This window comes from Macaca thibetana, chromosome 15 (assembly GCF_024542745.1).
Source record: "Macaca thibetana thibetana isolate TM-01 chromosome 15, ASM2454274v1, whole genome shotgun sequence".
NCBI classification, from domain to species: domain Eukaryota; kingdom Metazoa; phylum Chordata; class Mammalia; order Primates; family Cercopithecidae; genus Macaca; species Macaca thibetana.
In genome coordinates, this window is record NC_065592.1 from 109,302,097 (window position 1) to 109,318,688 (window position 16,592).

At 53.7% G+C, this 16,592-nt stretch overlaps 1 protein-coding gene and 1 long non-coding RNA gene across 3 annotated transcripts in view; one reads left to right on the forward strand and one right to left on the reverse strand.

Annotated features, from left to right (window-relative positions):
- Nucleotides 1–3,118: 3,118 nt before the first annotated feature.
- On the reverse strand, nt 3,119–6,334 carry LOC126937990 (uncharacterized). Its single transcript, XR_007719923.1, has 2 exons — nt 5,575–6,334; nt 3,119–4,971 (listed from the first exon to the last, which is right to left on the reverse strand). It is a non-coding gene; the product is annotated as an uncharacterized LOC126937990 (long non-coding RNA).
- Nucleotides 6,335–8,888: 2,554 nt separating this feature from the next.
- The window catches only part of PTCH1 (patched 1), a 69,472-nt gene continuing 61,768 nt past the window's right edge, over nt 8,889–16,592 (forward strand). For both annotated transcript variants that reach the window (XM_050761980.1, XM_050761981.1), the window contains exons 1-2: nt 8,889–9,491; nt 11,081–11,273. In XM_050761980.1, coding sequence (XP_050617937.1) covers nt 9,285–9,491; nt 11,081–11,273 — 400 coding nt within the window. In that variant the 5' untranslated portion in view covers nt 8,889–9,284. The remainder of the gene's footprint in view (nt 9,492–11,080; nt 11,274–16,592) is intronic.

The window sequence follows — 16,592 nt, forward strand, 5'->3', positions numbered from 1 at the left end:
TCACCCAAGGCCGCCTGGCACAGGAAGGCATAGTGGGTGGGAGCATTCGGGTGGCATAGCCCAGAAACCACAGGAATCGGAAGGGAAAGGGAGCAAATGTCAATCCGTGATTCTTCGGAGCAGCTACCCATCTTGGTTTCCAAGGGACGCCACCTTGGTCTCTTTCACAAGAAGCGGCTTCCCAGGGACCGACACGAATGCGCACACAGCTCGCGCTGAAATTTCCCCGGGCAGGCGCTGTGATCTGTCCAGCCCTCCTGCTCTCCGCCCCCCTGGCGGCCTGTGGGCCTGTCATCTAGAAGGCTCCCAGCTTTTCCGCGCTTCCGTGGGAATGGGAGCAGGACAGCTTTGAGAATGCAGGCATGAAAGGTGGTGTTCTTCCGCAGCCCTCTGGGCACCCCCCACTTCCCGGAGCGCCGGGGATGCTAAACGGAGCTTCCTTGCTTCCCCACACCTCCCCCCACCGGCGTTCTGGCAAGACGGCCAAACGTTAGCAAATAATGTGTGCGGGGGCGGGGGAGCCGAGCACAAGGTGGAGAAGCCGCGGGAGCGCGCGGAGACCCCCCGCCCGGCGGCCCCCCGCAGACAGGGCCGCGGGGGGCGGGGAGGGGGCGGCTAGGCTCGCGGGAGCTCGCCGGGCCGGGCGCCTCCCAGGAAGGCGGGGAGGGGAGCGCCTGTTTACCCAGGAGGGCTGTGCTGATAGCACGTTCCTCGAGTTTACTTTGCTTTCCTTGAGTTTATTGTAAAGGGGTAAAGTTTTCGGATCCGTCACGTGACCCTGACAGGTCCTGCCTATGGCGCGGCAGACCACCCACGCCGAGGGCCATGGAACTGCTTAATAGAAACAGGCTTGTAATTGTGAGTCCGCGCTGCACTCCGCCGAAAGCCTCCGGCGGCCCAGCGCGCCGGGGTTTTTACACTTTCCGTTCCTTTTGTAAAGACGGAGGAGGAGGAGGAGAAGAAGAAAACGGAGGAGAAGAAAAAGACGACAGGGGAGACAAAGAGACCCGCAGCGACAAGGCAAGGGGGAGAAGAGGGAAGACGGGGAGAAGACGGAGGAGCGGAGGACGAGGAAAGGAGGGCCGGGAAAAAAAGGAATTGATGTGAAATCCAAACCCAGCGTCCGCGCCATCGGCACCCGCGCTCCGAGCAGGGGTTGACGGCCGGCTATGGTGAGTGCAGCCAGCGCGGCGGCCGCCGACGCCACCTCGCCCTCGCCCTCGCGCGCCGTGCGCCCCGGGCGGCGCGGGGACACGGGGACGCGGGACGCCCCGCGCGGCGGACGGAGGAGCGAGCCCCGAGCGCCGGGCGGGAGGGGCGGGCCGCGCGCCGGGGCCGTGGGGCCGGGTGGGCTGCGCTGCCTGGGCGCGGGAGCGCGGGTCCCGCGCCTCCACGCTCGCTCGCACGCCCGGGCCCCCGCCCCCGAGGCCAGCCCCGTGGGGCGGGGAGGGGGGGCTGGCCGCGGCGGGCCCCGGCCGAGGAACGGCTCCGAGGGGAAGTCTCACGGAGGGGGTCGCCGGGGCCCCCATTTTCACGCCTGAAAGGGTCGCCACCTTGGCTTCCGCTCATCAGCCTGGTGGTGGCTACTGACTCGCCAGCGGAGGCAGAGCTGGTGATGGAAGGGCCCGTGCGGAGAGTGACAGCGCCGAGGGGAGGGGGCTCGAGGCGCGCGCGCGGAAGCCGCTGCCGCCCGCTCGCGGGAGCAGCCGCAGGGAAGGGCGCACGCTCGCGCCCCGCAGACACGCTCTGGAGCCGGCACGCACGCCTAGGGGAGCGGGACACCCGGGCTAGAAGAGACGCACCTTACCCACCTCCCCTCCCACGCTGCGGGAAAAGGGCCAGAGGGGCTTTTGGAGTTCAGGAAGGGGCGGTGGGTAGGAGAGGTGATGTGTGTGACTCTTGTGCCCACCGATTCCGGCCCTCGGGTGCCTGCCACCCTTACAGAGGTGGGCGACCAGCCCAGTGCTGAGAGTGCAGAGTGCGGCCTCAGGGGAGCCCGGGGGCGGGCAGGACCGATTCGCAGCTTACAGACCTGGGCCCAGCGCTGAACCCCAAGACCCCCAGAGACTGTGCCTCTGGTGACATGCGCTGTGTCTCCACGTATTCACTAGGTTCATGTTTAAAATGATGCTAGCGTGTGGATGAGCACACTGTCATGGAAACTGATCTGTTTCCATCACCTAAGAAGAACCATATGGGTGGGTGGCTGTGGAAGACACCCACAGACCTGTTTTCCTGCACCTGGGAGAGAAGACCGTCTTCCTCCCTTTTTATCCTTTCTTCCTCCCTGGGGAGGAGAAATACAAAAGAACTAGACATAAATAATAAAAAGCCACAATGGGTGGCTCTAAATATTTGATAATTGGATCACTGAGGTCTTGAACTACCACAATAGTCCTTTTTCAGCATTCTGTGTGTGTTCATTTCTTTTAGGTTTTTATTTATTTCTGTGTTTATTGGCGACAGTAGTTCAGCATGCAATTAATCTCCTCCACAAAGAAAGACAATGCTTTATGGTGTCATCCTTTGTTATTGCAACTTAAAATTTCTGGGTGGTACTCAGGATAAATTGTTGCCTCAGGTGCATGGAGTGCCCAAGTTGTAAAACAAGGGGCCTTCAATTGTGAGTTTGTGTGTGTTCCAGTTGTCACCCAGCTTCCTTCCACAAGGCTATAAAATGCCTTTAAGTCCATGATCTGTTTCAATTAAAATGTTGAATCAAGGTAGACATGAATAGGCCCCGCCATTCTCAATTTGGGGTATTAGCTTCATTTCAAACTCACTGTGAGAGGTGTATCTAATTTCTGGTTATAAAGTACTCATAATCTGACAAGCTATTTGAACAAAACTTAGACCCATTTGGAATTATTTTGTGAAAAGAAAAAGGCTGTTTTACAAATTCAACTTTCTACAGATAGATAAACTGATGAGGTTAATCAATGTGGATTAAAATATGTCTCCTGTTTTTATCTTCATTCCTCTCTCTCTCTCTTTCTCTCTCTCTCTCACACACACACCTTTTATTTTCTCCAGCCTCTGCCACAGTGTATAATGCCCTATTGAGACGTGTAGGCGTGATGTGTAAACCGGATTAGCAGTATGAAAGAAGGACACACAATAAGCTGGAATTGTTTTACTTCCCTTTCATTTCTCATGCCTATATTTCTAATAAATTTGTTGCTCCAGCAGTGGGTCAAAGGGATCATGTTGCTCAGCTTCTTTTTCATGCAGGACCCAATGGCAGAGATCACTGAAATGAATGGTGTGCCTCCTAGCAAACGCAAAGCTTGATAGAGATATATTAGACAGGGAGATAGAGGCGAGGCGAGGGAAGGATGCAAAACATGTTCAAAGTCTGGGTGTTTCAGGAATACATCTCTATCCATTAGAGGAAAGCAATGTGGGTAAGAATATATTTGGAGAAAGGGGGATCAATGCAGGGGTCAACACTCTGTTTTCTTTCAAGTTCATAGTAGGCTCTGAACATTCTCTCAGCAGTTGGTGACATGCTTAGCAAGAGAATACCAATAGCTTTTGGCAATACATAAAGTCTAATTCCCCTTTCAAGCTAGCATTTAAACCTGGAGTAATCAATGTGGAGATTTCTGGGACCTTCTCAGGACACTCCCCTCTGCCGCGTTCCCCACCCCCAGCTCACTGTAAGCTCAAAAAATGCCAGTGCTCCCGGGTTTGTGCTGTAGACCCCTCATTTACTCTTTTGTGGAGTTAGGAGCAGCTTCCCATTAAAGGAGATCAGGGGTAATTAGCAGCATTATTTTGACAAGTTGGCTAGAGCTGTTCCCTTTCCTCCAGCCTGGGGAGGGGGTAAATAAGGGGAGGAAACAGAAGGTGGAAGGGAGTAGGGGAGGGGAGTCAAGCCCAGTAATTTCACATTTTGTAGCTGCTGAATCTCCCCCCACCCCGCCCCCGACTTCCCTGAAACCTTTTAGACTCATTTTGTACCATCACCTTTTAAGAATATACAAAAGCTGCCAATGAGAAAATAATACAGCATTCTTAGGGAGCCAAGAAAATGTGGTGGATAGTGGTACATTGGCTTGAATTGAGTCGACTCAACTCGTATTCAAGGTACCTGCTTGGAACTTCTGAAGCCCTGCCTTGACCATCACTCACATCCTGTATCCTGGGCTCCCTATGCAGTAAAAGAATATTGCATCAAATCCCCAATGCCTCTGTCCATCCCACCTTCTCAACAAGAATACTGAAGGACTTAAAATCATGTTTGCAATTCCTTGTATTTCTGGAAGAGAGTATTAAACTCAGTAGGCAAAATTATAAATGGCCCCAGGGTGAAATTACTGGAATACATTTATACTCTGCAAAAGTTAGCCAAATTACATTGAATTTTAAAGACTCATTTGGTTTGATCTGAGAAACCAGTGAAAAGTTAAAATCTCACTGTGGTTTTTCATAACTCCACCAAGTCTGCCTCCCACAATTGCTTACCATTGGAACATCCCAACACAAAGGGCAGATGTTTTATTTCATTGTCATCATTTGGATAATCTGATGTCACTTTTGAAATGTGTGTGGCGTGGCCATGGATATTTGTAGTATTGGAACAGAGAAGTGGGGAGATGTGAGGGAATCCAGAGAGCTTAAAGCATCTGCTTTGAAAACTACACACTGCAATGAAAAGTCTTGGATCATGGCTGGGAGACCAAAATGACAATTTATGCATTGAGATGAACTTTACCTGGAAAGGGGAAATGGAACACTCAGCTCTTGCTTCACAGAGGCTGGCAACTCCTGCTGGCTGATAAGGCCCTAAGTTCTCACTTATTTGGTAACTGTCACAAGGGGTGCCACGAGGCAGAAGGGCCATTTAAAGGGACTGTCTTCCTGGAGGACACCTTAGCAGGTCTGGCTGCCCCAGTCAGCCTCATCTCAGGTCTGTGGAATCCTTGTGGTTAGTTGAAGTTAACAAACCCGGTGTGGCACAGCAGTCCCCTGCACAGGGCATGCATATTAAAGCCAACAATGCTTACAAATGTAAATAAGGGCAGATTGATTAGGAACAACATTATCGCTGGGAATGTCGCACTCGCATGCATCAGCAATGAGGCAAATTGGGGGCAGCCTCAGCCCTGACCACCCAAGTCGAGCAGGCTTTTACACTGGCTCCTCTTCCCTTTCTTAAAACGTTACAGAAACAAGGCCAATTAGATCCTCAAAGTAATTCATCTCTGAGTATGAAAAAAGCAGACCACAGGGGAAGCGGCGGGTGGGGGGTGGGGAGATTAAGATAGCGCTCGTTAGAGCCGAGGCTCCGGAGTGCGTCCTGGAACCCACGGGGAGAATTTACAGGCCGGGACCATTGTCTGAGATGCTGAAAAGTTAACCCATCAAACAGCGGGCGAGTGGGCTCGGGGCACTGAAAGCTCCGGGGATCAATGTTCAAAACGTTTAGGAATTAAGTCAAACTAAGGGATATGGGCCTGAGTGGAAGAGGCTTTGCCACTGAAATGACGTGCATGTGGCAGCCGCGGGAACCAGAGGACATGCAGCCGCGTGCGGAGAGTGAGGCGGATCCATTACCGGCACACTGCTTACCATTTCCTTCCAGAATTCCTTCATCCAAGCAGCTATACCGAAATCCCTCTAGTAAAAGATTGAGACGAAACACTAATAGTTTTGGGCCAAAACGTGGTGGAAAAGTTTGAAAAGACAAACATAGCAACGAGTCTATGGCTACATGATTCCTTGCCCTCCAGCAAGCTTGAAATATAAAAAGGCTGACATGCGAAACTAGGGGTACTACCCCCCTCCCCCAGTTTTTAAAAAGCAATTTCCAGAAGCAAGCACACAGTGGTTCGACTTGAAGTGTCTGCATAACCGTTCAGTAAGAAAAGCTAGACTAGTAAACCTCCTTTCCTGTTTTGTGCTATTTATCAAACCTAATAAACATCAGGATCGTACTCAAAGATGAAACTGGAAATGTGTGGAGCCGTCTGCGCTCTTTACCAACGCAGTGTCACTTTCGTCGCACGCTGCCCGCCTGCCTTCCGAGTTTCCGCAGCCCTTCCCTGAGCCACTCACAAAATCACGTGCTCCTTAAGCGGTCTGAGTTTTGAATTTCCGCGCTGGCCCGGTGCTCAGGTCCCCCTCCGGATCCCGCGAACGCCCCCAGACACCTCCACCCCGTCTCCCTCTCTTCCTCGGGACGTCCCGCCCTGCCCCCGGTACCGCACTCGGTTTGCGGGTTAGGGGGTCGGGGGCAGGGCCTCCCCCTGAAGCCGAGGAGAGGCTGGAGGGAAGGTGGCCGGGCTGGTGGGGGAGGGAGCGGGGCGAGGGAGGAAGGAGAAGGCGCAGGCCGGGGGAAGGAAGCGGGGAGGGGAAACCGCGGGGGAGGAAGGAAGGAGGCGGGGAGAGCCGGCGGACGGGCCCCCTGCGGGAGCCGCATAGACCGCCCCGGTGGCCGGCGCGCCCCGCTGCAGCCCCCAGCGCGCCCGGGCCGCCAGCGCGGGGCCGCCGAATGGGCAGGGACTCGAGAGCGCGACCATTGGCCGGCCGCGGGGAGGCGGCGCGGGCATTGGGCAGCGTAAGGGGGCCGGTCCGCCTTCAGGAATGTACTACGGCGCGTCCGGCACGTCCGTCCGCGCCGGCTGGGCGCGCGCCTCGCCTAGGCTCCCGGGAGGCCGCGCTGGAGGCCCGGAGCCCGCCCGGCGCACCCGCCTCCCTACCTGCTCTGCCCCGGCCGCGCGGGCGCGGGGAGTCCCGGAGCCGGGCGCGCGCGCGCGCGCACCCGGGCACACGTGCGCGCTCACACAAGGCCTCCCGGCGCGGGGTCACGTGGCCACCGGAGCTCCGCCTTCTCCCTGCTCCTCCCCCTTTCCCTCCATCTGGGTTTCTTTCTTTCCTTTCCTTTCCTTTCTTTCTTCTTTTTTTTTCAATGAACACACACCGTGTGCATCTTAAAGCCACACCGCCCCATTTCACGACTTCACTAGGCTTCTTGCTACTGCGGGTCCTTCTGCAGTTCAACCCCGTTTTTTTTTTTAAAAAAGAAAGTGAAGCAAATGAAGGGTTTGCGGGGGCTCCTACCGCAGGGAGGAACGTAGTAACTTGCAAACGTAAGAAAAACACATTCCACTTTCCGAAAACAAAATTTTTTAAAAATAAAAAGCCTAGTTGTGTAGACGTGTCTGACTCCAGGATCCACCTCAAAGGGTCGCGTGTTTTCCTCCTCCGCGGGAAGCGAATCCCCGGGATGTCTTGGTGACACTGGACGCGGTGTCGGGACAAACCCTCGCGATCCGCGCACAGTTTGTTTTGAATGAATCCAACATCGGAGCATTTATAATCTCCAACGTCATACTATTATTAAATATAACATGCATACCGGGTTTTGTAAAAAACTTACTGTATAAACATCTGGTTAATAAAAAGGGGGGTACAAATGAACCCAAAATAATCAGGAAAACTTTACTCTCTCAAGGAAGCAATTACGTTTCTCTGAGTTGTAAAAAAGGATTCTGTTCTCTTTTACTTATGTCACATTCGAGATTCAAATAAAAACGCCTCTGCCTCTACAAGACTGCTTCGGTGTCTGGATTCCACGTTTATAGAACACTGACTCCTTCAAACCAAGACTGTACTGTCGGTTTTTTTTTTTTTTTAAGTTGGGGAAGAAAGCGGCGGGGGGAGGGCAGACGGATTTGAAGAAAGGGTGGCTTTTCCCAACGTCTTTGCTTTCCTCTTTAACTTTCCATTCTGTTTATCTTAATGCGAGGCGTTGTTCCCTGCAAGAGCCTAAGTCTTCCCTTTAGTTATAAAAGAAAAGAGAGGAGGAAAAAAAAATCTGGCACACACTGGCGCACTATCCAGCACGCTGTCATTATTGGTGCAGGCCTGGGAATGCGAGCCGGACCTCCCAGTATTTGCTGCAGCTTGAGGCCAAGGTGCCTCTGAAAGGCTTTTCTTTGAGGAATTTCAGAAATTGTTTAAGCGCTTAAAAAAATATTACATTTCCCCCCGTGTCTACCGCGAGGCAAATGTTCGTGTGTGTGCGTGCGCGCGCGTGTGTGCGCGCAAAGGGCATCCCACAAAAAAGAAGACACTGTTGAAAAGAAAAGGAATAAGAGAGAAAGGAGGGGGAGCATTCCTTAATGGAAGTATTGCATGCGAGAAGGTTGGCGCTCTCAGAGGCTGCCCCGAAGCCGGGGATGCACACACTGGGTTGCCTACCTGGGTGGTCTCTCTACTTTGGTGAGCTGTTGCTAAGCAGCTAATAATAGTCATGTTTGCTGAGTAATTTCTGCCCTCCGCGAGCCAATCGCGTCGCAGAAACCCAAGCCATCTGACAGCCCCGGGGGCGGGAGCTCCAGCCTTTTTCTCTTTCGCTCGCTCTCTCCCCCTCCACCCCCTCCCCTCCTCCTCTTCTTTCTCCAAATGGAGAGAGTTCTTTTTTTTCTTCTTCCATCTCATCTATTGAATCAAGGAGCTGCTGCGGCCGCTGCCCGCTGCACACACACAGAGCGGAGTCCCCAGGTCCCGGGAGCGAGAGAGGCGCGCTGCACGGGGACAGAATGGTCCAGCGGGTTGCCGAGGAGCACAAGAAAGCACAGTCCGGGACCGAGCAGCCACCGCGAAGCCAGCAGCCAGAGCCCGAGCAGCCCGAGCAGCAGCTCCTGGATCCGCCACCGCCAGCAGCAGCCACCGCGGGAGCAGCGGCAGCGGCGGCTGCCCCGGCCCGGCAGCGCTGAGACCCGCCGGGCACCCTCGGACCCCGCGGCGGCGGCGGCTCTGCGCTTGCCCTCCGCGGCCGCTCGGGCGACCCAGGAGGCGCCGAGGGAGCCAGCGCGGCCGGCGGGAGCGACGGGGATTCGCTGGCTCTTTCTGCAGTGAAGGGGTCGCGGCGCGGGGCGGGGGGCGGGTAGGGGGTGTTGGGGACCGCAAGGAGTGCCGCGGAAGCGCCCGAAGGACAGGCTCGCTCGGCGCGCCGGCTCTCGCCCTCCCGCGAACTGGATGTGGGCAGCGGCGGCCGCAGAGACCTCGGGACCCCCGCGCAATGTGGCAATGGAAGGCGCAGGGTCTGACTCCCCGGCAGCGGCCGCGGCCGCAGCGGCAGCAGCGCCCGCCGTGTGAGCAGCAGCAGCGGCTGGTCTGTCAACCGGAGCCCGAGCCCGAGCAGCCTGCGGCCAGCAGCGTCCTCGCGAGCCGAGCGCCCAGGCGCGCCAGGAGCCCGCAGCAGCGGCAGCAGCGCGCCGGGCCGCCCGGGAAGCCTCCGTCCCCGCGGCGGCGGCGGCGGCGGCGGCGGCAACATGGCCTCGGCTGGTAACGTCGCCGAGCCCCAGGACCGCGGCGGCGGCGGCGGCGGCAGCGGCTGCATCGGTGCCCCGGGCCGGCCGGCTGGAGGTGGGAGGCGCAGACGGACGGGGGGGCTGCGCCGTGGTGCCGCGCCGGACCGGGACTATCTGCACCGGCCCAGCTACTGCGACGCCGCCTTCGCTCTGGAGCAGATTTCCAAGGTGCATTTCAGACTCTCTCCTCTCCTCCCACTTTCTCTTCCCTCCTCTAACTCTTTGGGATCGCCCCCGCCACACACACACACAAACACACACACTCTCTCTCTCACACACACACACACACACTCACACCTCTCCAGGAAAAGCAGCAGACAAGTGGGGATTGAAAAATTCAAACCCTCCCTCTAGTCCTGGGAGGAAAGGGCTGTCTCAGGTCCGCAGGGGGTGGAGGTGTGTGCTTGTGTGTGTGTGTGTGTGTGTGTGTACACACACCCTCCCCGGCGTGCCTTTTCCGGAGCACTGGAAAGCCGTCCACGGCGGACCACCTCAAAGGCGGCCGTGGTACTGCCCTGCCCCGTGCCCCCTGCCCTGGAACTCCCTCCTCCTGCGCCCCTGCTCCTATTTGCAGCCTAAACCCCTGTAATGCTGCCACATTTCTTAACATCTTGGAGGGGGAGGCGGAGTGGAGAGAGGCGGAGAGAGGAAGGGGGGAGGGAGCCGAAATAAAGGTGGTTTCCTTTTTTGGCAGCCGGTTTTGCTTTTGTTGAGCATGAAATCTCTGCTCCCTTAAAAAATTATTCTCGGAAAAAGACATTCCCCGTGTTTTCCAGGTTTTGAGCCGCCTCTCCTCAGGGCCTGGTAGGGGGAGGGAAAGTTGTAAACAAATTGCCACCTTAAATTCGCGGTGCGAGTCTGCGGAGCGGCCGGGTTCATTGTGTTTACGAGGCTCGCTGAAATGTGTGGAATCCGGGGAAGGCGAGCACCCAGACGGGGGCCCGCCGGGGCCGCGGCCAGCGCCGGGGAAACGCCGCGCCGGGGAGCAGCCTGCGCCGGCCTGGGCCCTTCCCTGTGCACTCGGCTGTTTTTTACGTTTAACCAGAAAGGAAGGGAGAGGAGGGAAAGATCCATGTGGCCGCCCTCTTCCGATCACAAATATTGTCGTAAGTTGCAGATGGCTGCCCCACTTCCTAATTCAGCTCACACAGCCTCTTCCAACGCTGTGGAAAAGCGTCGGGAGTGAACTCCGGCGGCCGCGCTCACCACGTGGATCCCCACTTACTACCACTCTAGGCGGGGGTCCAGTTGGGGGAACCCGCAATATGTTGTTCCCAAGCGCGCTCGCCCCTAGCGCCCGTCCCCGAGGGTGATGGACGGAGCAGGACTGGTTTGCTGGCTCCTGAACCTTGGGTTCCATCGCTGGGATTACGCAGCCCCTCCCTTCTCAGGTCTGGGGTGAATATTGCCTGTGTCTAGTGGTTTCTCTCCTCTCTACCTCGGCTTCCTCTTCTCCTGTATTGCAGCCCCAGTGCCCCAAGTCGTACTCAGGGATCCCGCGGGTGGGGGCGCCCTGATGTCCCCGAGGTGCAGCTCCCACGCTGCGGCCCGGATTTGATTTATGACCGAGCCCGCCCCCCCCCCCCCCATGACGCTCAGGTCCGCCAGGGCTGCAGCCTCGAGGGCGAGTCCGTGTGCCGCGGCCACCCGCGCCCCCACGGCTGCTGGGGGCTCACCGGGCGGGTGCGCGCGAGCGGGCGTGGGCGCGCGGGCCGCGACTCCCCGGCGCTCACTCCTCCCTTCTGCTTCGTCCCCAGGGGAAGGCTACTGGCCGGAAAGCGCCGCTGTGGCTGAGAGCGAAGTTTCAGAGACTCTTATTTAAACTGGGTTGTTACATTCAAAAAAACTGCGGCAAGTTCTTGGTTGTGGGCCTCCTCATATTTGGGGCCTTCGCGGTGGGATTAAAGGCAGCGAACCTCGAGACCAACGTGGAGGAGCTGTGGGTGGAAGGTAAGAGCGCCCGCCGCGGCGCCCGCGCCCCCGGCCCGGTCCCTCCTCGCGGTTGATAGAGATATTCGCCAGCGCACACCTAGAGCCCGGCTGCGGCCGGCGAAACCCCCTGCCCGCACCCGGGGGATTGTTTATTGTTTGGGCGCCTGGCCGGGAGCCAGGCCCGCCCGACAAAGGCCGCGCTGTAATCTACTCGGGGCGCTGCGCCGGCCGAGGTGTGGTGGGAGAGAGCGGCGGGGGCGGGCCGGGGGCGCGGGGCCCCTCCGGGACGGACCACTTCGCGCGCCGGGGGCTCCCGGGCCCGCCGCCGCCGCCGCCGCCCGCCTGGGCCGCGCCCCGAGACGCGCCCCGGGGCTGGCCTCTCCCGGCCGGGCTCCCCGGCCCGGCTTCCTTCTCCTCCCCACCCCCACCCACCGCGTCCAAAGAGAAAGGAGTCGGGGGAGCCAGAGGCCACCCCTCCGGCTGGCTGGAGTGTGCGCGCCCCCGGCGGCCGCGGCCGGCGCGCTGGGGAGGGCCGGGGGCGGGCGCAGCGCGGGCCTGCGGAGGCGGCGGCGTGTGTGGTCCTGTTTTTGGACAGCTTTCAACTCTGAGGGAAAAAAACATTTGTCTCAAGGTACAAAAAAAGCGGGGTGGGGGTGGAAGGAGTGGAAAAAAAAATAGTAAGGCACAGACTGGAACGCATGTTTGCAAAGTAGATTAATGTTTCCTCGCGGGTGGGGGCTTTTTACATGGAATTATTCTGGGAGAAGGCTGCATTTTGCAGGCAAAGGAAAGAAATGTTTTAAGAACGCGGGGTTGAAGGGACCTCTTGGAGGGTTCTGCCAGTCTTTTATCCACGGTCCTCAGTTTTAGAGTTCTTGGGACCTTTCTTAGCAAAGCAGTTGCAGATTTAAAATAGATGTGTATTTTTTCGAAGGCAAACATTTTTACGTTATTTTGGTGACACAGGTTTCAATTTTTTTACCCTGCTGGTTGTTTCTTATTTATCTTTTTGGCAAATTCCAAGTCCTGGTATTTGGAATCATTTTAACCCTAAACACCACTTGGGGCATCCCTTACCTTACAAGAGGGTGGTAGGGGAGAGTTGAGGTGACTATGTAGATATTTCAAACCAAAATGCCTGGAGCATTCCTCCGGACGGCCTGTGGAAGCTGCGGACTTATGCGCCTAATCGCTTCAGTGATCCCTTTCAGGATGCTGTTGGAGACGAACCCTGGAGAATATTTCCTTAATCTCTCCTTGTTTGTGAAGATTCAGCTTGCGGAGTTTTGCAAGCCTGTGGTGGAGTTGGAGTATTTAATTGAGAAGTGACAATTAAAATAATAGTCTACATAATTAAGACAAAACATTCCTGCCTTAAGTAGTTTGGTAATTAATACAAAAGCGTTCTTTGGATTGAATCCATGGAGTAATTTACCTCAGTTCAGCGATTCAGTATCGCTGGTAGATAAAAGAAGGGTTTTATCGAGCAGCTATTATGCTCCTAGCAACAAGTTTCCTGAGCACCTATGATGTCCCTAGCACTGTGTTAAGCACCGTAAGAGACTCAAGTGTGTGCGACACTGCACAATTTAAAACTATTAGAATTCGATGCATTTGGACTACATTTGGGTTCACAGTTTGAAATGGGCTGTGAAAGTTACAAGAGGGTGGTAGAGGAGCTTCCATGGAAGTGGTGAGGCAGACTCAGGGGTGGGGGAGAGAATTGGAGACGGTGGGGGAAGGAGGGCATTTTAGGCGGGGGCATGACACACCAGCAGGGGCCCCAGCTGAGGAGTTTGGAAGTGATGTGATTGGCTAGACTGTAGGGGCACTGCCATAGATTCTGGGACAGAAGAGGGCCTGAGAACAGGGAGGGCCGGCTCATCCACCACTTTCCACCACTTGATCCCACCTGTATTTGTTGCCATCTGATGAGGATGACAAAACGCGATTTTGTGTTCTTAGCAAGTTTTCAGTGGACCTTTAACACGTCGAAGGAGAGAGAATGTGATTTATTTTCTTAACATTGCATATTTCTGGAAATAACTTGCTTTCTGCATAACACGACCCATTTCAAGTCCTGGAAGGAGATGCAGTGTGCTTCCTAGCAGTTTTGTGGGAGCTGCCAGTTGTGTAGTGAGAGGGAGTAGAGGTTTTCTTTTTCAGTGGACTGGAGGACACTTCTGAGGGGCACGCTCACTTTGCTTACTTTTGGCAGTTCCAGCATGGCTCACTGGTTCTTGGGCCAAATGTTATTTACTCAGTACTAATACTATCACTTGTTGAGCAACTGCCATGTACCAGGCATTTGTTATATATTATCACATGCCTTACAACTCAATAAAATAGCTGTCCATTATTACTTTATTTTTTTTTTATAACATGATAGTGGATGTAATGTCTTTATGATGAGGATTGTCCCATTTTACAATTTTACAGATGGGAAACTATGGGTTGCTGTGTGTCTCCAGGTCTATTTTGCCTACTGATGACATAAGTCACTTGTTCTCCTGTTGCCCTGTCCTTGATCTCTCATTCATTCATTCATTCATTCATTCATTCATTCATTCTGTGCTAGATTCTCTCTCCCCCTAAAGAAGCAGCGAGTTTCGTAAATGCAGATAAAACCAACTAGATAGGTGACTATATGCACTAGCCGTATAGATTTAATTTCATTTGAAAGCAGAAGTAACTGTGTAGAGATCTTGTTTGTGACACAGTGAGCTGAGTGTTCACGTCAGCAGTAAGTAGTGTGAGCATTTGCATTCAGAAGTGAGAAATCTGCTGTCCTAGACCTCAGTAGACGTCCGTGAATTGAATTGAGTAGCAGCTCCAAATTTAAGTTCATTTTGTGCATCTGTCTCATAGATAAATTCCTCATGGCGATCAGTAGAGAAATCTGTTAGATGGGGCTTTGTTAAGAGGTACGTTGTTCTGAGAGTTCTAGACATGAATTTTTATATGAACTGGGCAAGAACAGAGTGCTTGCTACACAAAAAAACGAAATGGATAGAGGTAGCATATTGCCCTAGTTAGAAAACAACAGAAGAGAGTAAAGTATGAGATTTTAAGGGGAGAGGGATGCTGAGGGATAGTTTGGAAGAACCTCTTTCTCCTGCGATTTACAATCACAGGAGTGTGTGCGTGCACATTGTCTTATTCTGCATACCCTCCTATCTGCCAAAGTCATGTTAATGTTATCTTTTTAATACAGCCAGCAAATTAAAGGGATCCACTCGAAAGGCTGTATCTTCAAATTGACTTGCATGCTTTGTTTAACATGCTGGGGAAATGTGGCTTTATAAAGAGTTAGACTACATCAGCCACATTGTGCAGACTAATGTATGCTAGATGAGGAAGAGTCCGTGTGCGTGCGTGCGTGTGTGTGTGTAGGCATTGGTGATAAGAATGATTGTATTCTGTTGTTAAAATGTCCATATAATGCTTGCCTTTTAAGAAACTGTCAATTACATGTTAAGATATCAGCTTGAGTTTTAGGGTTATAGTGTTTGCAGATGAAAATTGTCAAATCAGTTTCACATATATTGTGGAGTAGTGAGGTTTGATAGAGCATATGTTGACTGATGCAGTGGACATCGGCTATTGCAGAAACACACGACCATGGCAGCAAGGTGGGGGAGAACCTAATTGTCATTGTATAAAAACAGAAGCGTTCATTCTGCACATGTTCTCAGTACCACCATTGGCTCTGCACCGCCATTGCAGAAAGCTCTCCAGAGAGATGTTGGTGAAAAGCCACAGTCTCTGCCCTCAGGGGAACTCCATCCAAACATTCAGTAGGCACATGGACTGGTGTGTGGGTGGTTAACATGAAGGACAGCAGTGCCAAAATGGCAGGAAAATCGGGGACATCTTCCAGGATGGCCTCAAGGGTGGAGGCCTGAGCCAGGCACAGGGGCTGGAGGGGAGGGGATAGGGGCTTTCCAGGCAGGAGGAACAGCATGGGCAAAGGCTCAGAGAACAGGAATGTGGTCTCCTGGAGGGCAGCCATTGCCTCCCTTTGTGGGGTGGTTGAGATTGGGTGGGAGCCTGGAAGCTGGGCTGGTCCCTCAGGGCCATTTCACAGAAGTGTCCCTGCTTGGGCTGGGGGCTGTCCGCGCTTCCTGCTAGCCATTCCTGTCTCATGAGTGTGCTCACATGTTGGCCTCTAGTGTTTTCCCTGGAGCCATGAGTGCTTCACCTGGATCTCACCCTTCTGGGCACAGGCTGGTATTATTTTTAATCTTGCCTGTTTCTTTGTTGGTATTTCCTTTTTGTTGAGCAGTTTTAGCCCATCTCCCTCAGTATCTATTTCTTTTCATATCAACTCCCTCACTCCAGCCCTCCCTCAGACATAAGTTTCTTGTCAAGCGTCTCCAGCGATAGAACATTCAGTTATCTCTCTGAGCTTTTTGTTTTTTCTAAAAGCTTGCCCAGCTCCTGGCCTCCTTTTCTGCAGAGGGCAACAGCCTTGAAATGAATCCATCTTGCCTTGGTGTTTGGGTGTTAACATTGCTGCAGGCCAGCGTCATTTTTTTTTTTTTTAAGGAAAATAGAAGAAATTGTTTTTTTAAATACTGCATCATATGTGTAAGTGCTTTCAAGTTTGTACCTTGCTAGTGTTAACTCTTTCCGTGTTCTTGAACTCAGGCAGTCAGTTGTAGGAGATAACTGAGTTTCACCACTCCTTCAATTTGGAGCAAGGTCCCTCAGCCTCAGGACTATTGATGTTGGGGCTGGATCATCCTCTGTTGTCGGGGGCTGTTCTGTGCACTATAAGATGTTTAACAGCATCCTGGCCTCTACCCACTAGATGCCAGTAGCACCCTCCCAGTTGTGACCACCAGTGTTTCCAGTCATTGCCAGATGTCACTGGGGGAGAGGGTGTACCAAATCATCTCAGTTGAGACCCACTGGTTTAGATGCTAAAAAGATTTTGACTGAAAGACCCATGCTGTGCAGATGGAAGACGTTTACTATGATGCATTTGTGGCCACAATGCATTGCAGAGATGCAAGAGTATTAGTCTCTTTAAGATAACTCCCCCATCCCATTCTTGTATTGACTGACCCAGATAACTGTTTTTTTAGAATGACATTAAACATCAAAGAAAAACACCATGACGGGTCGAAAGAGGAAAGAGGCCGTGGAAGAAAGAAATGCTTTGTATTTGGGTACCTTTTGGTGGGGGATATCTAAATTTGCAGAAAGACTGGTTCCACCTCAACCCCAATAGCCTGAAGGTTTTTAGCATGAGTGACCTTCTGGAAAGCTTTAATAGAAGACACCACTGCCCTTGTGCATGTTGAAATAACAGCTCCTTCTGAAGCCTGGCTA